Source organism: Garra rufa, chromosome 4 (assembly GCF_049309525.1).
Source record: "Garra rufa chromosome 4, GarRuf1.0, whole genome shotgun sequence".
NCBI lineage: Eukaryota > Metazoa > Chordata > Actinopteri > Cypriniformes > Cyprinidae > Garra > Garra rufa.
This window is the reverse complement of record NC_133364.1, coordinates 44,978,653-45,004,136: the sequence shown is the minus strand read 5'-3', so window position 1 is coordinate 45,004,136 and position 25,484 is coordinate 44,978,653. Positions and strand designations below refer to the sequence as shown.

Sequence of the window (25,484 nt, the reverse complement as noted above, 5' to 3'; positions counted from 1 at the left end):
CCCACTGTAGGTAGTGTACTGTAGAAGTCTGCAGTCACTGCAGAATATGTCAGTTCACTAAAGTGTTGCTTTAGAATGTCAATAATAACTCTCGGGTCTTCACCAAGTTTTAAGGATGTGTTACTGCGTAATGTGACTTTTGATCACTAATTTTACACCAGTCATAGTCAGTGAATGAGAATCAGCTGACAGTGATTCTAAACCAACACTCTGTCTGTTATTTACTTTTTCTTCCTTCTCATTTGAGATATCTCAAATCAGTGGAAGTTGTGTCTGACCTGGGAACCTGACGCTCAGTTTTTATGCATGTGGAGCAAAACACTGGAGAGTCAGCAATACCAAGGGCTCAGGGTGCGTGAGCCATATCTCTAAAGAACTGGCCTCTCCCCCCACCAAGGTCTCAATCATCCCGCGCATCTTCCATAACATAAGTATATGAAATTGCAACAAATTATTTACAACAAACAGAGAATTATTTTTTTTCAACTGGAAGAAAGAAATTCTTTGTAGGTTTCCACTAGACAAGATTGTACAGTCTTTCTTTCTTTTTGTTCTTTTCCTACTTACTGAGGCGGAGTCCAGGACTCGTGAGGCTGAAGGGGAAGATGAGGGATCCTTCAGCCATGACACTGACGGAGACTGGCAGACCCGCAGCAAACCAGAGGGTGAGCTGAGGGGCTGACAGGTGTCAGCGGTGGTAGGGCTGAAGCAGCATGGCTGTTAGATGGGGTTAACTAAGGGAAGGTGGGTGGGTGGGTAATCCACACAGGCAGACAGTGTATAGACAGTTAATATGTTGTGGCCACGTCAAACTTAAGTGAACCAATCAGGTCCCCTCCAGGTCACCGTACTACTCACTGTTTTTCTGTTTCTGTTTTAATCTGTTTTTATTCAAATTAAGTGCGGTCCACTGCTGCACACCTGCTGAATTGATACAGAAAAAGCTGTATCCATAATCTGTATCCTAGGGTCTTGCTATGCAGTTATAAAAAAGAAATAAAATTAGTTATATAAATGTGAAATAATATTACAATTTAAAATAGCTCAGAATGATTTCTAAAATAAATCAGAAATATTTCTGAAGGATCATGTGATTGTGAAGACAATAAAGACTTTTATCAGTAATGGTTGTTGACTGTAATTGTAATTCACTCCAGGGTGTTAAATAATTAGAAAATAATGCACACCCGAGGTGGTGATATGGCCACAACACAAAGTGGGTGTGCATTATTTTTCAAATAATTCAACAGCCCAGAGTCAATTATTCCTAACATAATTGAGAGTTATAATTTTTAACATTTATTAGACTGTAAAGTTAACTTTGAAGTGATCGTATCTTTACCTAAACCCTTTACAATAAATGTCATATTTGGGCCTTTAGCAAGTAGGAAATATTCAAAAATGTAATCAAATTATCAAACACTAAATTCTATAATTAAATAAAGATGAATCCATAGCTATAAAAGTCATTGATTTTTTGTTCTTTGATTAACAGACATCACATTTTGGCTGTTATTTTTAAGAGCTGCCGCTGCTAAATATGACTTAACTTATGATATGACTGCAACTGCATGCTCGTAGTTTCTTTCATGCTTTGATATGAAATGACACAGACCACATTTGTGCGTGCAATTGAAGAGCACAAGCTACCACCACAGTATAACGGCTGTGTCATGTATCTGGTCTGTCTTCTCATCATGAACTCTTGCAGTCCAGAATGTGTAGTGCAAGAGTTCATGATGAGAAGACAGACCAGATACATGACAGGCTGACAGAACAGAAAAATAATTTTTTATAGACATATTGTCATGAGTCTGGTCTGTGTTTTCTGTGTCTGTGTTTAAGGACTTTTATTTTGTAGTTTCTGTGCCCCATTGTTTTCTGCTTCCCTGCCTCTCTGCTCCCCTATTTGTTACCATGGACACTCATTTGACCACACCCACTTCCTCGTTAGTTTCCACGGTTACTCATTAGATCATTCCCCCTGCCCTGTGTATAAATAGTCTTTGTGTTTCCTCTGTAGTTTGTCGGTTGTTAAATGTGTAATGGTTGTCTCTTGCCATGGTCTGAGTTCCTGTACCCTCTGGATTTTATTGTTTTGTCAAGGATTCCCAATAAACTACTGCATCTAGATCCTCTTTAGCCTTGTATCTTCCAGCAACGTTACACATATGGCCTGACAACATCTCTGACCACAGTTCACTGAAGCTCCTCATCACCTGTACAGTTTCCATGCTCGTTTGACTAGTGCCTGGTGCTGAGGCGAAGTGTGCATCTGAAGTCTTGTTTTATATGTGATCTTAAAGACATTCTGCATCTAAATAAACATTTCTTGTCAAGAAAAAAAAAACAGAAGCAGTAGTTGTAAGTGGGGTATTCAACCGTAGCTCCACTGTTAACTGCATTAAATATTTGTGCAAAAGTCTTAGGCCACTAGTATTTTCACCAGCTAAAAATGGCCAGTGCTCCATACAGAGATCTGATCCCATCATCATCCTGACCATCTGGACTGACATGAAGAAACAGAACAAACTGAGACAGACTAGATCCAGAAGAACTGTGACAAAATCTTCAAGGTGCTTCAAGAGACCTAACTGCAAAGTGACAGTATATTTAAGTTTAAGTAACGTTTTAGGGACTTGTGTAAAAATGCTGTAAAATGAGAATGCTGTCAAAAATAATGTCCTTTATAGATTTTATGTATCAATTACCCTCTATTAACTAAATTAAATATTTGGGTCATCCTTTGCGTGCAAAGCAACTTTTGCCCTAGGTACATTTCACGCAGTTTTTCAGTAAGTTTTACAGTATATACTGTATGTAGGACATAGCCACTGAGGAGTTGAAATAAATCTTTTTGCTAGACATACTTCAGTTTGTCCAATGAGCAGGTTGAATCCAACAGTTTTTCAGTGAGTAGTTTGACTCCTGAATCTCCTGGGTGATTGTAGCTCAGATCCACCTCTCTCAGGTGTGAGTGGTTTAAACTCAGAGCTGAAAACACATAACGACAGCCTTTCTCTGTCACCATACAGCCAGACAATCTGAAACACAGCAATAGTCCACATGACAATCAGACAAATCTCTCACACACGTATACCCATTTTAGCAATGAATTATCCCTATATGGTCATGTCTTAAGTTAAGTGTTAAAAAACAAATGTATATGAAAAAAATGCCATGTACACATTGTAAATTATATGATGGAAATGGCTGCCCAGTGGAGTTGTTTCACAGGTGTTACTGGAAAAACATCACTTAAAACATTGTTTAAAATCACTTTCTGTTTTAATCTATTTTAGTCATTTTCTAATTACTGAAGAAACCTGTTTCTGTTTGTTCTTAAAGGCTGACTAATTCCAAAATAATACTGTAATTCTGACAAGAAAATGCAACAATACACAATATTTACATGTAGCATGTTAATTCTATGTGGTATGAAAGACAATCTTGCTCTCTCTCTCTCTTTGCATGTGCAAGACAACACATTGTGTAGACGGTGTAAATAAGAGATTCATTGTGCAGTGTAGGGAGCTTTGATTATAATGGAACTTTGCGAGATTGTGATGAACTAAGATAAGTGATAGCTTTTAATGACCATTGAGTGAGTTTCTGATCTGATAATAATAATTTGATTTAATTTATTACAACAGCTCAATAACATGGAGTTAATATTAAGTGACTTATATTGTTTGACTGTAACACTATCGCCTGATTTTGCTCTATTTCCTTAATGAAAATAGTTTTAAACTAAGTCAAATCAGTCGTGTTTTGTTTATAAACAAATGTGCATTTCAAACAAGTCTAGTGAGTCAATGATTCAATTACCCATTTATAAAGACATTAATTCCTGAATGAATCAGCTGTTCAAAGGCATCAACTGAATGATTGATTCAGTGATAAAAATCAGTGACTTGCTGCCACCTACAGGCAGTTTTAATTTTATTTTTAAAATACCATAATTTAATATTGCAAAATTTCAATTTTAAAACATTCAAAATGCACTCATGTCAACGAATGTATCGGATTATGAAACTAAAGTCTTTAATAAATCCACAGACAGGGTGTACAAAAGCAGGAAATGCTGGAGAACACAATGACACAGGAGGTAACAACAACACCGGACAAAGAAATGAGCAAACAAACCAACTTATAAAGGGACACTGATTAACAAGGACAGGTGTAGTGTTACGTCCCTATGTGACGTTGTATAATAGTCTTGATTCTTTTGTGTCTGTATTCTTTTCCCCGAGTTTTCTCTTTGCGGTATTTCCGCCCTTCTTTTACTTTCATTGGCCATTTCACCTGTCAATCATTTGGGACGAGCTGATTGGGTGTGGTGACGTGAGGGCGTTGGTCTTTGATTGCACTTGTGGATTGATGTTCTACAGTCTATATAAGGAAAACGCTGTTGTGTTGGAGCACCGGCCTTTTTGACCTTGAGCTGTGATGCTTTTTTCTTTGTGTTTCTGTTTATATGCATTTGGTTTAATTGTTTATAATGTGCTTTGTCTGCCATGTAACGGTTTACCTATTCTGGCTGTCCTGAAATCCTTCCCGCTATGGTGAAGTGCCTTCAAAAGCTTTTCTTAGATCTTAGAACTGGATGTGTCACGGATCAGGCAGGAACACACGAACAATGACGTAATAAAAAGACGTACATTTAATAAATCCAAAGGGAAACAGGCAGACACAGGAACACGGAGTGGTAACATTAAAGACCAACAGCATTGAGGGGAAAACACACACACTAAATAAACAGACTGATTACACATCCAGGTGGAGACAATGAGGGAGAAACCAAAAACACTCTGAACTGCGGGGGAGAATGGGAGAAACCAACATGAAAGTCCGGGGGTGTGACATTACCTCCGCCTCCCGGAAGGCGTGTCCTCGCGCCAACAACCGGGAAACAGCAAACAGTCTTAGGAGGGTGTTTCGGCGGAGGACGAACTCCTGGGAGGAGCGCAAAAGATGGAGTCCAGAATGGTGAACAGTCCATGGAGGTGATGATGGAGGGAGGAGCCAAGGAGGTGACAGGAGGGGGCTGGTGCAGGAGGAGCCAGGTGGGACCCAGGCCGCAGCCAAGATGTAATTCCAGGGTGGAGGCAATGGAGGGAGGAGCTATGGTGGAGGAGAGGCTGACGACTTCATGGGTCCGACCGACGGAGGCGGAGCAGGTGGTGGGAGAGCCCGATGCGGAGACCGAAAGCAGAAGATCTTGGGTGACACCGCGAATCCGGAGGGCCAAGGCGGAACCCAAGGCTCTGGCGACCAAGGCGGAGATGGAGATCCGGAGGTCCGCAACGGAGCCGGAGCGACAGAGGGCCCAGGCTGTGCCCGCGGGAGGGAGGAGGTCCAACGAGCCGGTGGGACGGAGCGACGAGGCACAGCCAGAGGAGTATAGTCTGGAGGCGAAGGTGGGGCGACGACTGACCAGGGCCTAGCCGGAGGGACGGTGGAGCTGGTGGACCGACGGGCGACAGCGGAGACGAGGGAGCAGAGAGCCGGGGGGGAGCCACAGGGTCGGAGGGCCGAGGCGGAGTCCAGGACTCTGAGGCTGGAGGCGATGGTGAGGGATCCTCCAGCCATGACACCGATGGAGATTGGCAGACCCGCGGCGAACCCACCGCACAGATTGTGGGCTGAGGGTGAGCAAGGGGACAGACAGCAGACAACGGAGATTCATGAAGGCTGGGCGGAACCAGCGGTGACTCTGGACGGCTGGGCGGAACCAGTGGAGATTCAGGCTTAGGCAGAAGAGGGAGGGTGGGAGGGAAATCCAGGCAGATGGGTATTTACGTTAAACAGTCAATTAAGTCCCCAGAGTTTTGCTCTTGATCACCCCCAGTGGCGGTGCAGTGGAAGGGGTTTTCTACTGCCCTCTCTTGCTCCACGAAGCACTCCACCGTCGCGGATGTAATGGCCGGCTCACGCACCTGATCAGCAGTTTTGACCCCATCGGCACTCCATACTGCTGTCGCTCTGGGCTCGGGCTTTCCGTCTATGTAGGGCTCATAATCCGTGGGTCGGGGGATGGCTGGCTGGGCTCTGGGTCCGGAGTGGGAGTGTCCACTCCACAAATGCAGCGAAATCCGCTCGAGGGCCTTCCTCGGACGACGGTGCTCTGCACGACGCGTTAAGGCTAGCGTCATAGAACGTACAGAGCGCGTCGCCCGGGTAGCTGGTGGTGTTTGCTACAAGCTGGAACATGAGAGTGTAACCCTCGAGCGGTAAATCCCCCTGCTTCAGCCGGAGGAGGATTAATTCTGGACGTAGGAAGGAATCCATGGGGGAAACACAACGGAAACAAAAAGACTGGGAAAAACAAACGGGAAACAAAACGGAGGAGAACATGCCAAAAAAAATAAACTGTATCGGTCAGTCTTTCTGTCACGGATCAGGCAGGAACACACGAACAACGACGTAATAAAAAGACGTACATTTAATAAATCCAATGGGATCCAACAGGCAGACACAGGAACACGGAGTGGTAACATTAAAGACCGACAGCATTGAGGGGAAAAAACACACACTAAATAGACTGATTACACATCCAGGTGGAGACAATGAGGGAGGAACCAAAAACACTCTGAACTGCGGGGGAGAATGAGAGAAACCAATATGAAAGTCCGGGGGTGTGACAGGATGGAGGTGAAGGTGTAGGTGAGTTATGTCATGTGACATACATGGTGCAACCCTTAAGTTGTTTTTGATGTTTATACACACTAGGTCGGGATCAACGCCACCCTCTGTATTTATGTTTGGTTAGTTAGCGTAGTTACGACGTCTCGGATGTTGAAGATTCTTTTTCTTTTCACATTTTTCTTTATTTTAGTTTAGATTTAAAAATCGTTTAATAAAAACTATTTTTGGTCTTGATTTTTTTTTTCTTTGGCCAGATCCAAGTTTCCTTCATCCTCCGTGGTTCAGCTGGTGGGAGGAGCCAAGGAGGAAACAGAACAGTCCAGGGAGTTGATGATGGGGGAAGGAGCCAGGGAGGAGACAGAACAATCCAGGGAGGTAATGACAGCCGGAGGAACCAAGAAGGAGACAGGAGGGAGCTGGAGCAGGAGGAGCCAGGTGAGATCCAGGCTGCAGCCTTGATAGAGACCCACGGTGGAGCCGATTGAGGAGCCATGGTGGAGGAATGGCTGACTCCAGGGGGCTGACCAACTGAGGCAGAGCAGGTGGCAGTAGAGCCTGAGGCGGAGATGGGGAGCTGATGATCCTGGCCGACAGAGAGGATCCGGAGGGCTGCGGCGAAGCTGGAGTGACAGAGGACTGAGGCTGTGCCAACAGAGCCGGTGGGATGAAGCAATGAGGCGCAGCCGAAGGAGCAGGGTCCTGAGGCAACGGTGGGATGATGACTGACCAGGGCAGAGCCAGAGGGACGATGGAGCCAGGTGGAGCTGGTGGACAGACGGGTGATGGTGGAGACAAGGGGGCTGAGAGCCGGGGTGAAGCCGCAGGGTCGGAAGGCCGAGGCGGAGTCCAGGACTCTGAGGCTGGAGGCGAAGATGAGAGATCCTACATCCATGAAGCCGATGGAGTCTGGCAGACCCGCGGTGAACCCAGCGCACAGATGGTGAGCTGAGGGGCTGTCAGGAAACAGCAGTGGCAGGACTGAAGCAGCATGGCTGTTAGACGGAGTTAACTGAGGGAGGGAGGTGGGTGGGAAATCCACACCGGCAGACAGTTCAGGGTACATAGGAAGTTCACTGACTTTATCCTCAGAAAAATCAATCATGTCCTGTTCTATCGCTAGCTGTCCTAGGTCCAGTTTAGGCTCACCCTCAATGGTGGTGCGGTGGTGCAGTGGGCAATGATGTCTTCAGCATCCTCACACCCCACTGAAACTTCCACCGTCGTGGGCATCGTGGCTGGCTCTTGCACCTGGTCTGACGGCTCGTGCAACGGTGATCCGCACCTATTAGCCATTTGTTTAGATGACAAAAACCTTTAAATGTTCTTTTCTTAAAGTTGGTCTGCCGTCACTGTCTAACAGCTTCAAAAAGAACACAAAGAATGGCTTTCTCAGCTTCCTGTCTATCTTGGTTTCTCCCAGTGTTTCCCTCCTGTGAAACTGTTTGTATTGGTTTCTCCCATGCCCATATTTGGTCTTCCTGCTCATTAGTGTCATTTACTCCACCTATCCTAGTAATTAGTCACCCTTTATAAGTTTGTTTGATTTCTCTGCTTCTCTCTGCTTCCTTGTCTGTCTACAAGTGTTACTCCTGTGTTCCTTCGTTGTGTGTGTTCTCCTGCGTTTCCTGTCTGATTGTTACCCTGCCTAAGGATTTATTAAAGACTTTGCATGTTACTCCTTCGTCTTGCCCGTTCCTACACGTGCCGTGACTGCCAGACCCATAGTTTCTCTGTGTTTCCCCCGTTTTTGTTTCTTGTTTTTTTTTCATAGTGTTTTCCCTTCATGGATCCCCTCCTTTGTCCCAAATCGTCCACGATGCCCAGGATGGTGGAAGTTTCAGTAGGGCGTGAGAGTGCTGAGAAGAGCACTCCCACTGCACCGCCGATAGGGGTGAGCTTAAGCCGGACCTGGGACAGCTAATAATAGAACAAGACTTGATTGATTTCACTGAGGATATTGAAACTGAAATCCCTGTCTACCCTGAACTGTCTGTCTGCCCTGAATGCCATTCTGAAAAGGACTTGATTGATTTCTCTGAGGATATGGAAATTGTAATTCCTGTGCACCCTGAACTGTCTGAATGTCTGTATTTCCCACCCACCATCCCTGTTGCTCCTATTTCTGTCTGCCCTGATGTAGATGCAATACCACTGCTGTCCACCTACAGCCCCTCAGCTCACCCTCAGCCCACCACCTGTGCAGTGGGTTCACCACGGGCCTGCCTGTCCTAGTCTCCCTGTCTGTTCCTTTGTTGTGCGTGTGTTTTCCTAAATTTTCTGTCTGAATGTTACCCTGCTAAGGATTTATTAAAGACTTGTTGTTAATCTTGGAAGTTTCACATTGTCTTGCCCCTTCCTGCACGCATTATGGCAATTCCATAGTTGCAACGCTTGCCTCATCAGAACAGGTTGCTCAACACATCACCATTTCCATTTAAAAAACGTTTTGCATTGTTTTATCGGGATGAATGCAGCCCTGGTGATTAGGATATCCAATCAAATAAAAGAGTAGATGTTTGATGCATGTTGCATTTTCAAATCCAGAAAGACATTGAAAACAATGGATTATGAGCTTTTTTGTCACGTTAACTGTATAATTATATAAAATGTCATCACAAGCTTTAATTTGATAAACACATTTTGCTTTATTTTTGTTGGAACTATTTACCTCAGAATCTTCAGCTGACAGTTTGGACTCTTCAGTCCATCAGAAAGAAGCTTCACTCCCGAATCCTGCAGGTCATTGTTACTCAGGTCCAGGTCTCTCAGGATGTTTGAGGATTGTAGAGTTGAAGACAAACTTTCACAGGACTGAGTGGTGAGATTGCATCCACACAGCCTGTGTAAAGAACAAAACAAACAACTACATTGAAAACAAATCTAAATGGCCTTTCTTTAGATTTTAAATATGTGTCAGTAATTCAATTCTTTATAAAACATGGCAAAAGGAACTCCAAGGCACTCTCATTTGGAAAAAGTTAAAAAGCCTTTATTGCAGCGGCTTGGTCACATTAAACCTTTCTAAAAAAACTCCAACGCGTTTCAGCACATGGCCTTCATTAGGGAGTCAAACAGTTCTCACAGGTAAGGGGAGGTACTTAACATCTAAAAACACCAATCAGAAAGCTCCACCTTGCAGATCAATTAGTCAGGTGACAAGTATCCGTATATCACAACCAACAGGTGTCATCCTTACCAAACAGTGAGACATAAACATTATACCTGAAACACACTGAATATCACATATACATACTAAAACACACACACAGTCACCAGGTAGAATTAAACAAAATCTAGAGTAAAAATAAAAGAATGGCAACAACCAGACATAAAATCAGAGAAAAACACTAAAGTCCAGGTCTTCATTTAGGCCTGGATATTTAGTGGCTTGCAGTTTAAATATCCAAAAAGTCTCCTTCTGGTTTAACTGCCTCTGTCTATCACCTTTTCTCAATGTCAGTGGGATGTGATCAATCCCACAGGCCTGTAAAGTAGACGGATTACTATTATGGTGTTCCATGAAGTGTCTTGCCATTGGGTAATTAATGTTGCCTGTGCGAATAGCATATTTGTGTTCGGCCTGTCTGTCTTGTAAGCGTCGTTTCGTTCTTCCAACATAAAACACTTTGCACACAGGACACTCTAATCTATAGACAACAAAAGTAGTTTTACAATTTATAAAGTGATTAATCTTAAATTGCTTTTGGGAAACAATATCCTCGAAAATTTTTTGTTTGCCTTACATTAGTACAGTGATTGCAGTGGTGACATTTATAGCAACCCTTGGGTCTGGTGCTCAACCACATTTGTTCGGAATCTGGTTTTAGATAACTATGGACCAGTTTATCTTGTAGAGTAGGACATCTTCTAAAACTTACCAAAGGTGGATCAGGAAAAAACTTGCTTAAAAGATCGTCACTCTCAATAATACCCCAGTTTTTTCTTATGATTTGTTTAATTTGTTCACTCTCTGTACTGTACCTAGTGACAAATTCTGGTTTGTCCTTTGTCTGTTTTACTGTATTTCTTTTAAGTAATGATATTCTATCAGTGTGCTTAGCTCTAGTATAAGCTTTTTGGAGAATCGTGTTCTTATATCCCCGTTCTACAAATCTTGACATAATTTCTATGGATTGATTTTCAAAAACCTTGTCTTGATCACAAATTCTTCTCACCCTCTGAAACTGTCCATATGGGACATTGTCTTTCAGCCAAATAGGATGGAAACTTTTAGCATGTAAAATAGTGTTTCTATCTGTAGGTTTCCTAAAGACTGATGTATGTAAAGATCCTAGATCATCTTTAAAAATAGTAAGGTCAAGAAAATGAATGCACTCTCTACTGTACTCCAAAGACAGCTTAATGTTAGAGTTAATACTATTTAAAAATGTATGGAATTCTTTTAACTCTGATTCTGACCCCGACCAAAACAAGCAGACATCATCCATATAGCGTCCCCACCAAACAATGTACTTTGAAAACACATTTCTTTCGCAATTGAAGACAAAATCTTCTTCCCATTTACCCAAGAAAAGACCTGCATATGAAGGACTATAACAAGCCCCCATGGCACACCCTTTTGTCTGTTTGAAAATCTTGTCTTGGAAAATAAAGATGTTGTTAGTTAAAGTCCATTCAGTCAATGAGAGTAAAAAGTCAGTGGGTGGCATTTCAGATGCTGGCCGTACACTCAAAAAATGTGTGAGAGCTTCAAGACCCTGTTGATGGTCAATATTAGTATACAATGCTTCCACATCCATTGTGACAAGGAAAGTATCAGGGCCTATATTTTGCAATTCTTCAACCTTATTCAAAACATCAGTTGTGTCTTGCACATATGCTGGGAGTGAAGGCAAAAAAGGTTTGATGAAATAGTCTATGTACTTAGATACTGGTTCCGTGAGGCTTTCATTTCCTGAAATGACCGGTCTACCTGGAGGGTTCTCCAGACATTTATGTATCTTAGGTAGCATATAGAAAGAAGCCATTCTAGGGTTTTCATTGCCCAAAAACCTAAGTTCAGACTCAGATATCCAACCTTTATCTTTTGCCTCAGAAAGTATTTTCCCAATTCCTGTTTGAGCGACTCTGTTGGATTGAAAGCCAATGGTTGATAAAACTCTGTGTTATTTAGCTGACGAAATGCTTCTTTAATATACATTGTTTTACCCCACACAACTACAGCACCCCCTTTATCTGCCTTTTTAATGACTATTTCATCATCCTTGGATAATGCTTCCAATGCTGCCCTTTCTATGCGGGAGAGGTTACTTTGTTTGTGAGTCCTCATGTTCTTAAATAGATTGTCAATCTCAAAATTTACCTTTTTAGTAAATGTACTTAATGCAGCATTTTGATACTAAGGACAGAAAGTAGATTTGGGCTTAAACTGCCCTCTAATCGTAAAAGAGTCTGTCTGACCTGTGGCTGTGTAGCTTGCAGATGTTGTGGCATTTTGCTTGTACCTTTTGTACCTCTTTATAAAACATATAAAACTTTATGTTACAGCAGTGTCGGGAAGAGTGGATCTAATTGCAGCAGGTTTGTATTAATTTAAATTAACAAAGAAAATGTCCAAAAGGGTTCAAAGACAATGAAAAATATAAACACAACAAAGCAACTAACAAACATACACCATAACCTGAAGAAATCAAAAAGTACAAATAAACAAGATAATGAAGAACTAAACTAGACATAGAAGATAAACTAATAAGTAGTTATGAAAACAATTAAAAACATACTTATGAACAAACAAGATAAAGGACAAGAAATAAACACAGGAAACTAGAAAGATACAACAGGATCAGAAAGGACATAAAATTGAAATCTCAGAACAAAAACAAAGCTTACCCTGACAACACATATCCTGGAAAATTTACCCAATATTTTATGTACCAATCAGTTTCCTTAACTAATGATACAATTTAGAATAATAAACTGAGTGCAAAAGACCTGGTTTTAAAAGAATACCACCCAGAGTACATACGTATTGTCTAAACCTAGAGATCATGGTTGTATAAAAGGTTGAATGTGGATCAGATTCATTAATTAATTCACAGTGATTCATAATTCAGATTCAAATCAAATATTTACATTACCAAATCAAAATAACCAGTACTCTGAAAGAAAACACATATTATGATGTAGACTACATTTATACTGACTTCCAAAAGTTTGGAAACAACCTTGGCAAAGTGTGGTTTTTGACGATATCAGTATAGTGTGAATCATCTTTGACCAATCCTTCAGAAGGCTTGGAGTAATATATCAAATCAATGTTTGAATAAACTGACAGCTCAGATGCCCAGACAGCCCACCGTTCACACCTCACACGCCAGCAAGCTGGCCGGGAATCTGACAGAGCTGTCACCACTGAACGCTGTCTCCCTGAACACAGCAGTAGGCTACAACACATGCCTGCAAAATATTGACTTTTAAGCAAGAACATTGCCCAGTGTTACCATGAGACAGATCTGCTTAGCTTCACCTCCAGACAACAGGACCCCAGCCTTTTGTACCAGCAGTCAAAACTGTCAAAGTGGAATACAGCAGCTAAGAACACGCCTGCTACGACCAGCATCTGAGCCTACGTGACACGACAGGCACCAAGGGAAGACGGCATCAACGCCAGAACTCTTTCCCCTCAGAAATCCGCATCACACTGTGAGTCACCACCAAAATGCTACGGCCTTCTTCCGCACAGCGATCGCTCGATTCGGCGGATTCTACAGACAGCCGGAAAACAGCCAAGCACCAGACAGTACGCCCTGAGACGACATGGAGCAGACCACTTTTGCCGGTCAACCCAAAAGATGGCATCTCCTGGATACTCAGCAGACGGCCTCTGGAATGCTGAACCTTCTTGGCCATGCAGTCTTCAAGGCATGAAACAAAACATGGACCACAACAATCCAGCGAGCAGAACAGTGCAACGATGGCTTAGTCAGCAGAGACTCCTAGGACATTGAAAGAACAGATCTTACAAGAGGCCTCCACAGCAGGAGTTTAAAAACCAAATCAGACTCTTTTGATTATGAGTGGCATGAAAAACAACAACCCTCCAGTATGCCCTCCTTTTAAAATGTCCAAATTTTTGCCACCTGCCTGTCAAACACAGAGACACCACGGCACTCAGACAGCTTCTCATCAGGCTGAACACCAGAAACAGGCCAAAACACACACACAGCCCAAAAGATGCAAGCCTGGAGCTCCCACGCACCTGACCATCAGCACTAAGTGCATGTATGCACCACGTACAAATCACAGATGGACACGCCCTCTCTTCATCAGCACCAACCTGCTGACTCGTGTTGAAACCACACATTACAAAGATTTGGGCTCAAGTACGGGAACTTAACCAGCCAGCCAACCAGTCAACTCATTGGAAGTTCACTACCAGGTCACAAAAGTCAAGTGTGACATCTCAGCCACTGTTCACACGCTCCCGAAACTACAAGAGCACCAGGTACTTCATCAGATGTCAAGCGCACACAGCTCCCATCGCACTAATGCCTGACAACCATGGCCAACGCTGATGACACCTGCGCTTTGAACTTAACCTGAAATAGACCATGCAAAACCTCCTACTTCGGCCCAATCCCAATTCTATTTTCTACCCCTTCGCCTTCCCCTCGCCCTTTCCCCTTGTCCCTTGAAACAAAGTGGAAAGGGGAAGGGCTAAAATATTTCCCCTAAGAAATGGGACACCACTACAACAATGTTATACGTCATCATACGTGGTCGCTAGTTCCTAATGTTACGTGCATGCACCAATGTTTATCACTCATTCCAAGATGTCAAAAATGTTGTCATGTTGCAAAAAGTACAAATGTACGGTGTATGTACAGTTCATTCACATGTGCTCGTCAGCAAAACAAACAATGCGTTATCACATGCCCGTCAAATTGCTAATCAGTGGTGTAGTGGTGCCGGGAGAAGTGCTATATGCTTCATTTGTGAATTTCGTTTTGAACTTTCTATTTGAACAAATTCGTTTACTGGATCCTTGGAATAAAATGTTTACAGGGGTTTCACTGGATTAAGAATTTTTGATCGTAAAAATCTGCTTCTTTTTATTTGTAAGGTATCGTTTTTATTATAATGTACTGATTTAAATTACTGGTGTGGGAGAAGGAGCGGGCACAGGTGCATTAGGCGCAATCATCAAATACATTTCAAAGCAAGCCGGCGACACGGTCCTGACTGTATCATGACTGTCTTTATTGGGTGTTTTTGAGCGAATATTTACATTTATTCATATGACTGGATGTGGTGGACTGCCATGATTTTGGCTAATGCAGGACACTACTGAATAATGCACATCAGAGGGGATTTAAAAAGTGGAAGTGTGTATACACCATATACCTGCATACACCCTCCACTACACCACCGTTGCAAATTGCCGTGCCACTGGTCTTTCATGTTTCTAATATGCAGTCAAGTATATATGACATAAAAATATATTTTGTAATATCGTGCAATCAGTGCTATCTGCTAGCAAACTTTAGCGATTTTTTTGCAAACGTATATTTACAAAACAACACCATAAACACAAACACAAGATTGAAGGTAATATACATGTAATGAAACATTGTCATGAAAATCCTTATTAAAGGCAAAAATTACTTATATTTATGAGTCTGCTTGCTCGAGTGAGCAGCCATGTTGGAAATTTCTCTTAGCCCTTCGTTTGAAGTGAGGTCCTGAAAAATCTTCGTTTGGAGGGCTATCTGGCCCTTCCCCTTACCCCTACCCCTCCAACCAAAAGAGAAATGAGACACCCTTACCCCTTCACGTGAACGCGCCAAGTGTAGGGGTAAGGGGTAGAATTGGGATTGAGCCTTCCTGTTTCCCACAGCCCCACAGGGACTCCCTCGACTGCGAGAAAGCTCTGCTAGTCTATGCCTAGATGTTTACACTCTGGTGAACAAACTACCTGCATTCACCAAAAGGGTTCACTGTGCGGCTCAAAACACAGTGTGGCCAAAACCCTAATGGTGCACACGTTCAATGGAATATGTGAAGCAGTGCCCACTCTAGAAGCCACACCCCTTTTCTGAAAAGTAATATTTTGCAGTGTACATACCAAACAGGTATTTCAAAGACTTTAAACAATTCCGTCATCAAGAGCCTAAGAGAAAATGGCCACTCTGAAGTGGGCCTCACCCCGCACCTGACAACAACTGCCAGTGCCAAAGCTGCTCTCCACATATGACGATGATGTAGAACTGATGTCATGTACACGCTCCCATGCACAGAACCATATGACAGCACACCAAGTCTACCTGCATCCAGGGCTACAGAGAAACCACCTACAAGCTTGGAGAACTGTGAAAAGAACTGCCCATTCAGGTAAACAAGTGCTCAAGACAGTGTCACAAACACCAAAATGACACCTGCGCTACACCAAATCCCTGAGTCACACACAGTGAAGGGAGTATCATCTGCCATCCACTACCTCCACCCTGGTGCACACTGACAGCGCGGCCAGAAGGGGGGTGGATTACACCAGCAGCGGCTCTCAGCAGAGCCCAGCACCCAGATGTCAATAGCTGTGCTGCACAAGCCATCCAGCGATGTGCCAGTCACACCAGAAGACAGAGGGAATCACAAAGACCTGCCACCAACGTGAGATGTTTATAACTGTCAATGCCTGTAGACCAAGGATCCCACGCACACAAACCCATGTGCTCATAGACCCAAGAGTGAGGCAAGACATGCCCAAAGCAGGTACCTAGTGGAAAACGACAAGACTGTCCCACTGCAACACCTTAAGCCGGGCCACCTGACATCACAGCACCACTGACAGCTACCTGGATCAACCCTCCTGTCGCAGCAACTCACAAGAACTACCTCTGAAAATTGCTAATCTGCATAGACTCAAAGTAGGCTAAGCTCAGTTTGAAACATCACCACTCAGATTAAAACATAGCAAACCAGAAGCCAGCCGAGCATCAACACCTGTTCCAGACAAGCATTCCCATCACAATAGGAACATTACATGCTCATCCGTGGAAAAACAGTGAAAGGCCCAGTAAAAACGGAGGTATTTTGTGGCACCCTAAGGTTTTCAACAAAAAACCCCACCCACCCATCCCAAGCATCGCTTCTAAGCCACAAGGAAACGCCTCACGCAGCTACGCAAAGCAGCCAGGCCGGACCTTGAAATGCAGATGTAACCTACACAAAGGTTGACGAGAAACATCTGTGAACGTTCACCATTTAGGCATGCTGGCCTGCTCCCACTCAATGCCTTTAACAACTGTGTCACCGGGCACAGAAAGCCTTTAACACACACAAGGCCTCCTCAGAAAGGGTTCTTCAGACCCCACTGACTGTGAGCTACAAAACCCAAAGTATAAAGTTGGCAGCAGAAGGCACCCGGGTATGGCTTCAGCGCAAGACCCTCCTATAAAGATTCCTAGTCAGCCTAAGACTCACAACCTTTAAAGTAGGTGAAAACATGTGCTCAAGGAAAGCAAGAGTCTACATTAGCAGATTTTGGAATTCGGCTGCTTGAATGAAATCTTAAATGGAAGTCCAAGTCCGACGTGTCAACAGACTATGCACAGCTCTTTAAAAACTACAGAAATTTGCTACTCGCAATTTGAATTGACACTGCTGCGCATTGGTTTCCACAACAATGACCTGTCACAGGAAGCACCACCTCCAGAGAGTGCATATATCATGACAGCAAATTGTAAGAAAACCACTTGTGCCAGTTAAGCTAACAATACCTAGCCACCCTAAGTTAGATAATGACTTCAGCAGCTAGCACTTTAATTACAGCTTGTGGGCATGCAGTGCAAAGAGATCCAACACAGTGTCGTTTAACCATATTTCTGGATTGAACTAAATTTGCAGTTACTTAATTAAAATTAAATATTTAATTACATGTAGACTGTTCAGTTAGAGGAGAATTTTCCTTTTGGGGATATTTCATATTGGGAACTGCTTAATAGCACATTGGCTAAAAACCTTAAGGAAGGACACACCCATGGTGTGGTCTTGAGCATGCAGCAGCGAGCCACTTCGGTATGATGATCAGAGCAAACCTAATGGTTGATCAAGAGTGCTATTGAATATTCCCAATTCCAGGTCACCCTGGTGTTGATCACTGAGCAGTCCGCTATTCACTTATTTATTTCTATCCATTTGATATATTTACACTGATCCCTTTTGTTCTAGTGTGGTTTCATTTCTCCATAGAGCTGTAAGGAACCAGAGAAACTTTTAATTTGTGATTCTGCTTGTTCTCAACGAGTGCACCAAGTAATATGACCCTCCTACACAAGTAATCTCAATGATTACAAGGGCATAACTATAGCCATACACTGATAACAAGCATAATTCGAATAGGAAAGCTGTTCTTTTTCCTTTCCCTCTTTTCCTTTACTTCTTAAGAGATTTAGCCTGTGGCGAGCCATCAGGAGATTCTGAGAAATACTTTGACCATAAGAACCATCTTAAGTCACTTATTAAATCTAGGCTTACGCCCTTAAAAGAAATACTCCCAGAACCACACAAATCTTAGTATCCATCCAAAGCTAAGATATTAATCAGGGAAGACACTTCACTAGCAAGCTATGCCCCAAAACAACAAGCTGTAGGTTACATCGCTAGCTGATCTATTAAACCTTTGGCTCTGACCTCTTTAGGGTGGTGCAGTAGCCTATCACCCTTACTCTCAACCTGAGCATGGCAACTTCTTGCAGATGCTCCGCTTATTTGCTCAGATGGGTGACCTGAAAGACTGACTAGCCAGTGTGAGGAACACCATTCTTCCCAGGGGTGCTGACAACCTACAGCACCAGAGGAAATACGACTTGACAATGAGAGAAGAGGACGAATGACACCTGACTCAAGCCAGAATTACAGGCGTGCTGCGCTGACCAAGGTTATCATCACCTTAGCCCATCTTGGGGTTCTCAAACAGACGGTAAACAACTCAATCGACCGAGCACAGCATCCTGCAAGGAGCAAACGTGCTCAAAGCCTCACAAACCAGCTAGAGACTAACACTCAAGCCAGAGTTGAAAGACATGGCTGCTGAACAAAGATCTGGAAAAGCAGCTGGAATGAGCAACACATGACATGCAGAAATGTTTCTGTGGCAACAGCCCCATGCCATGAACGCCATGTTATGTCCAACGGCAGTCTACCACAACATCCTCCTCCACACCCTTCACACAGGTGCCAAATAGAGGCTGCACAAGGACAGCTGGACACGCCTACTTCTCCAGTACAGGAGCTTCTGATGCTAACAAAGAGCTCCTTGAATGAAACACCACTGAGAAGAACTGAAAAGACAAACTTCTGACTCCTTGCCCAATGCAATGCCACATTAGACTTCTCCGAGGGAAGGAGCATCCTGTAAAACAACACGACACCCCAGGAGCAGCCAGACAATGTTGAATAGAGTAACGGGCCCACAGGCCCAACAGCGAGAACTCTACCCACGCAACTCAGGCAGGTTCAAGTCAGTGCCGACACCACCAACATCAGACTCCTGGTGACATTCGAGCAAAGCAGATGGCTAACAATTCCGCACCATTGACGTCGCTCGCTGTTGTTTGTTGGTCGGACAACAACGTTCGAAAGAGGCGATAAGTAGGGTCTGGACCAATCAAACACACAATTGTTCATTAGAGTATCAAACAATCACAGACCCCCCTTCACCCAATCCACCACTGTAGGTGCCGAGTAGGCTCAGATGGCCCACAATGCCTTCGGTTGCTAGAGTGACCAGGACCAGATAAACTTTACGACTCACAAGTATGTGAATTGGAACTTTCCCAACCAACTCTCTCTTAAACAGACTGCAATAGTAACTGACTTCTTTCATTAATTCTTTGACAAACCTTCCTATGAATGAACACACCAATCCTTAAGTGTGTATTTCATTGTGGTTTGGGTATCTTGTCTTTTGGTATTGTGTAATGTTTTTATGCATGGATGTGTTGTGCGGTGTAACCACATGTTTGGTATCTCTGAATTCGTATTTTTGATGGTCTAAAGGATGATGCATATTATATGTCGATACACATGTTACATATTACATATTACACATGTTAGCATTGGCCTAACATTCTGGAACCATGCTTTGAAGCCATGCGGTCTCAAGGAACTCTCAAGGAATTGTAAAGGACTTTCTGAACTGAACACATACGGCACCAATACACAACAACAAGAGCTTGCAAGAATCCGTCCTTTCTACAAACGTAGAAAGCTGCGTTTAAGGCGTTTTATGAAAAACGATTTCAGGTTGTTCAGAACCGTTCGTTCCTGTACCATGCAACTCCCTCTCTCTCTCTCTCTCTCTCATACTCTCTCTCTCACGCATTCAGTCTACTTGTGTTTTATGTACGTTTGTTGATTCTCTGTGCTGAATGCTCACATTACAATAGTCACTTTGCCTCCACCAGTACGAAAGTCCACAACACCTACCCCCTGACGGTGATTGGTTGGAACACTGTTTGTTTTTGCTGTGGAATCCTTGGTAGCACCGATTGTTTTTTTGGCATATCTTGGACCCTAGGCTGACCAGAGAGACGCGTTTTTTTCACAGACAATTTATGGGGCAGGCAGCGAGCGGATCATGAAGAAAGGTCAGCTGAAAGTGACACTTTATGTTTCAAGCTAGAATCGCTGATACAACCTTTAAACCCCACTTTAAACCATTACTGAGTGCTTGTAATAACTGTAGGTTCTTAGCATAAATCAGACAATTCAGGCTATTTGATTAGAAGTTTTGAAACACTTCTACCAAATTCCACAAGAGAAGGACTTCCAGAGAAGGAGGTTCCGCTTCAGCTCCAGTGGTGTCTGTGGCAGAGGGAGAGAAGGGTTTTAGAAGAGAGACGTGAAAAGTGGGGTGAATGCGGTACCTGGGTGGGAGCTGAAGCTGGAATGTCACATCGTTGATCTGCTTCAGGATTCTGAACAGACCGATGTAGCGGGGACTCAGCTATCACGGGTGGAGAGCCATACTTTATTCTCCGTCCTCCTCCTAGCATCAGCGAAACCCTTGTGTCGACGGATGGCCCGCTGGAAGTGATAATGAGCTGAGTCCCACACTCTCTCGCTCTCTTGAAACCAGTGGTCAACGACAGGAACATTGGAGGGCTCCTCCGTCCAGGGAAACAGCGGAGGCTGGTATCCGAATACGCGCTCAAAAGATGTTAAGCCGGTGGTATCCTGGTGGAGGAAGTTCTGTGCGTACTCGGCCCACGGGAGGAACCTGCTCCAAGTTTGTTGGTCGTTGCAAGAGTATGCCCGGAGGTAACGCCCCAGCTCTTGGATCTTTCTCTCAGTCTGGCCGAGATATGAATTGATGACCCCGACACAATCTCTTCAGGGAGACCAAAATGATGGAATATGTGTTGAAAGGAGGAACCAAATTGCATGACTTGGAAAATCGGTCTACAACCATGTGTTATTCTCTGAGATCGGGAGGTCGGTGAGAAGTCCACTCCTAGATGGGACCGGGGCCTCTGTGGGATGGGTAATGGAACCAGCTTTCCTGTGGGTAGATGATGGGGAGAGTTAGACATGGCACAGACAGAGCAGCTTTGGACATACCTGATGGTGTCTCGGTGCATACTGGGCCACCAGTAATTAGTTTGGAGGAGCGAGAGGGTCCATCTGCTGCCCGGATGTCCAAAGCCCGGATATTGATCAGCTGTGTCCAGAAGGGGTTGACAGGCACGTAGATCTTCCCTTCTGGACATTCCGGCGGAGCTGGCTCCTGGAGGGTGGCTTGCTGGATTTCTTGGTCCATATCCCACATGATGGGGCTGACTATTAAGTTGGATGGGATGACAGGTTCTGGTTCTGTGGGTGAATCACTGGAGAATTGTCGTGATAGCATGTCAGCAGTGATATTCTTAGTTTCGGGGCAGTAGTTGATCTTGAAGCTGAAGTGTATCAGGAAGAGGGCCCAATGGGCTTGCCGGGGGTTGAGACGTTTAGCTTCACGTAAATACTGCAGGTTCTTATGATCAGTAATGATGGTGAAAGGATGAACAGCCCCCTCCAGCCAGTGAAACCACTCCCCCAGGGCTTTTGCTCCGCTGGAGATCACTTACGAGAAAAGTAGGTGCAGGGATGGAGGAGAGAGGACTCACTGGCCGCTTGCTAAAGTACCGCTCCAACTCCCATTGTGGAGGCGTCGACCTCCACGACTAAGGGACATACGTCTTCCACTAGTCTCCCGCACGTTTACAAACAAGGTTGTAGGGACTCTGCAGGTCCAGCTTCGTGAAGACATGGGTTCCACAAAGCTCTTCGAGGGTGGCGGGGACCAAGGAAAGTGGGTATGGTTGCTGGATGATTTGCGAGTTCAGTTGCCGGTAGTCAATGCAGGGTTACAGACCTCCATCCTTTTTGCCCATGAAGAAGAAGCTTGAAGCGGCCGGTGAGGTGGATGGTTGGATGAATCCTTGTTTGAGTGCTTCTGCGATGTACACATCCATCGCCTGATGCTCCAGGATGGACAAAGGATAGACCCACCCTTGGGTAGTTGAATTTCGGGCAGCAGATTGATGGCACAGTCCCATGGCCAATGAGGTGGGAGCCGAGTGGCAGCTTGTTTGCTAAAGACATCCTGGAACGCCATATACTCTGCTTTCAATCTGGGTTGAAGCTATGGAAACAGGAGCAGTACGTGGTCGTGTTAGGTTAGAGAGACAATGATGCTGACAATGTTCAATCCAGCGAATGACATCACAGCTCAGCTCAGATAACGTACTATCATGTTCCCAATACGGCACAGAAAACTGCCTTTTCATGTACATATGCATCTAAAATGATGCTAAAAGAACTCATGAACAACTCATCATTTCTATGCATTTCTATGCATAACTTCTTATTATTCATGCAACAAACACATTTGCCTATGTTTTTATCACTTGTTATGTAAATTGTTATGTAAATGGTTTATATTGGTGTTTGGTATACCTGAGCTTTAAATTGCACTCTTGAAATGTTTCTATAATTCAGTTCTTTGTAAAATGTATTATAGTCTTGTTATAGAAATCATGTCCAAATTTGACTCTGCAAAGAGCGGTAAAATTGGGACCACGGGACTGATAAGATAAAATTGTGATTTATGTTTTGGGAGGAGAAACTAACAGTACCCCAAGTTAGGACAATATTTTAATTGGTCAAGACACCATTTGGGATGTGTCCAAAAGCTGAGTTTAAATAGTCAGGACGCCATCAAATCCTGCTCTCTTACGTGCTTGCCTTTCTCCATTACACTGCGTTTTGACGCTGCTGTTTAGCGTTGTTTGAATGCTCCCTGGCCTGCATGCCAGCTGCTCCTCTAAAGAAAACATGAGGAGATCATTACACTTCTGTCTTTTACTTAAATTGTTTTCTTTCCGTTGTGAATTTCATGTCCTAAGTTAAGTTTTGCCGCAAGCCGTGCCTCAGACATCTGTGCCTGCCTAAACTTTACCAAGCTCACAACTTCTCTTTCTGCAACCTGTGTGAATGCGTGTTTATGTGTTAGATTAGTTTATGTGTCTTAGTCGTTATCCATATGCAGGCTTTTATTTACGAAAGGCACAGACATGGGGGGGGGGGGTCGAACACAGCAGCGAATGTAATCCAGGGGGCTAGGCAAATGGGTAATCCAAAATAGACAGGCAGGAGATCAGAACCAGACAGGGAATACAAGAACATGGAAAAAACAAGACTAAGGAAACAATGAAATGCTTTAAGACGTATAATTATGGCAGCAATGCTAACTCAATACTCGGCAGAAAGTGACTGTGGTGACCAGGTATTTATACAGCAGCTGATTGGATGTGGGTGAAAGCGCAAAGCAGGCAGAGACACATGGGAAACGAAGTCCAGGTGATATGTGCAAGTCAATGCAATGAACTGGTGAACTCTGCATTCTGTATGATTAATAAAGCCACACTGCTTATTATCATAAACATCCTTTATTGTTGTAAAAACACCATGAGCTGCATACAAAACAGATGCAGAAAATGTATCATATATATAAAACAATAATCATATGTCAGTTTGCTTTCATATTTCATGTGTAGAACAGTAAAAAAAAGGTTTCACTCATTTTTTTTTTTTTAATACGGAAGATCTAGAGAGTGAATGCGCTCTGACTCATGTAACACTCACGCGTGTGGAGGAAAACAGACATGTTCTCCTCCAGGTCACATAATTCAGTGGAGTATTAATAGAAATTTATTAAGAACACATAAGAATAACCATCTGTTCTCAGATGCAATGATAACAAGAGTGCAGCCTCTTCTCTCTTGGAATACTCTTCTTCTTCTTCTTGTGTCTGTTTACACTGGTTTTCGAGACAGCACCACCACTCAGGATGGCCGTTTTTTCACTTGGCAAAACTGAAATGATTCATCGGACTGGTTGGGAAAAATAAATCTGCTTTTTTGTTTTGCTCTTTTGCGCTCAGTGTGGAAAGGCCTTTAGATTTTAAATGAATGTTTCAGTAACTCAGTTCTTCATAAAATATCTGTTACAGCAATGCATGGAAGAAAGGGTGGATCCAATAGCAGCAAGTTTGTATTTATTTAAATTAACAAAGAAGATTGTAGTTCTTGATTACTTATGCATGCTGGTGCATTTTTATCAAGATATTTTCACCTGGCTGTTCTGAAGTGTCACAAGAATAAAGAATTGCTAATCAAGACAACAGTGTGTTTGATAACACTGCCTACATGAAGGCTTTTGTTGCTGCACTTCAGTCATTATTCCCAAATTCCTTGCACATAAAACGCACAACCCACATCATGAACCTCATCTGGACTTCATATTAACTTCATCATGAACCTCATTAAAACAAGGGAGTTCATAGAGTTGGAAATGGAGTTAGGCCTGAATTAAGTACAAATCTCTGTACAAGATTAACCCCCTGGGGTTGACAAACGCATATATGCGTTTTGTGGCAGTTTCCCAAAAGGAAATGAAAGCTTTAGCGTAAAGTTCTACCAGGATGACTCTAATTCATGATTATCTCGACAACCAATAGCAGCTCGACGCCTTGAATAAAAGACCAAAACTTACTCTTCTATCCTGCTGCCCCTAGGTGTCGTACCCGAAGTTCCGTTTGGTCGATTCCTCTAGCAGCTCAAGATGTCCCAAAAATCGCTCGTTGATTTCGCAATCTCCGACGACTCTGACGAAGACACCGTTCCCCCTTCGCCCGCCTCCCTGCGCCGGAGTACGCGCATCCTAACCCGGGAATCTCCCTGGGTCCAGTGGCCTCCCGAGAAAATCGCGGCCACCTTACTGGATTCCGGCATCCCCGTCAGCAATGACTTGACCCACGACGATCTCATCCTCCTCGCTTCCAACACGCTGGGTAGCCTTCCTGCGTCATCATCCGACGCGTCCGAGGCGATCATGGCACCGCCAGCCCAGCCCCTACAAACTGGACGAAAACGCTCGGCTAAATCCTCTTCTCCTCTCCAGCACAAAAAGCCGAGGACATCCGGACCAACCCAACCTCCTCCGCCAAGCTCGGATTCGGGCAGCGCAAACGCGCAACTCTCTAAGGCTTTACTCCAGCTCACCGAAACTGTCAAAAGTTTCGAAACTCGTCTGGGCTTCTTCGAGTCAGCCTTTGCTTCGCGCGCACCCGGACCATACATTCCCGCGACCTCTTCCGCCTCCGTCTCAGTCCCTCCTTCAGTCATCGATCCTTTTTCCCCTGCTGCACTCTCCACTTTTCCTGCCACGTCGACTTTGGCAACATCTCCAGTTCAAACTCCGCTACCAAACGCCGCCACGTCATTTCCTCCTGCAGCGTTCAATCTCTCAACGGCTCTAAAGGCTCAGGTTTTCGG

General features: G+C 43.9%; 2 protein-coding genes across 2 annotated transcripts in view; both read right to left on the bottom strand.

Annotated features, from left to right (window-relative positions):
* LOC141332968 (uncharacterized) overlaps positions 1-25,484 on the bottom strand; it is a 385,799-nt gene that overhangs the window by 297,221 nt on the left and 63,094 nt on the right. The gene's annotated exons all lie outside the window — the stretch shown is intronic.
* The window catches only part of LOC141333360 (protein NLRC3-like), a 45,212-nt gene continuing 22,588 nt past the window's right edge, over positions 2,861-25,484 (bottom strand). Inside the window, exons 7-8 of the mRNA XM_073838344.1 lie at positions 9,317-9,487; positions 2,861-3,044 (exon numbers count right to left, since the gene is read on the bottom strand). Coding sequence (XP_073694445.1) covers positions 2,861-3,044; positions 9,317-9,487 — 355 coding nt within the window. The remainder of the gene's footprint in view (positions 3,045-9,316; positions 9,488-25,484) is intronic.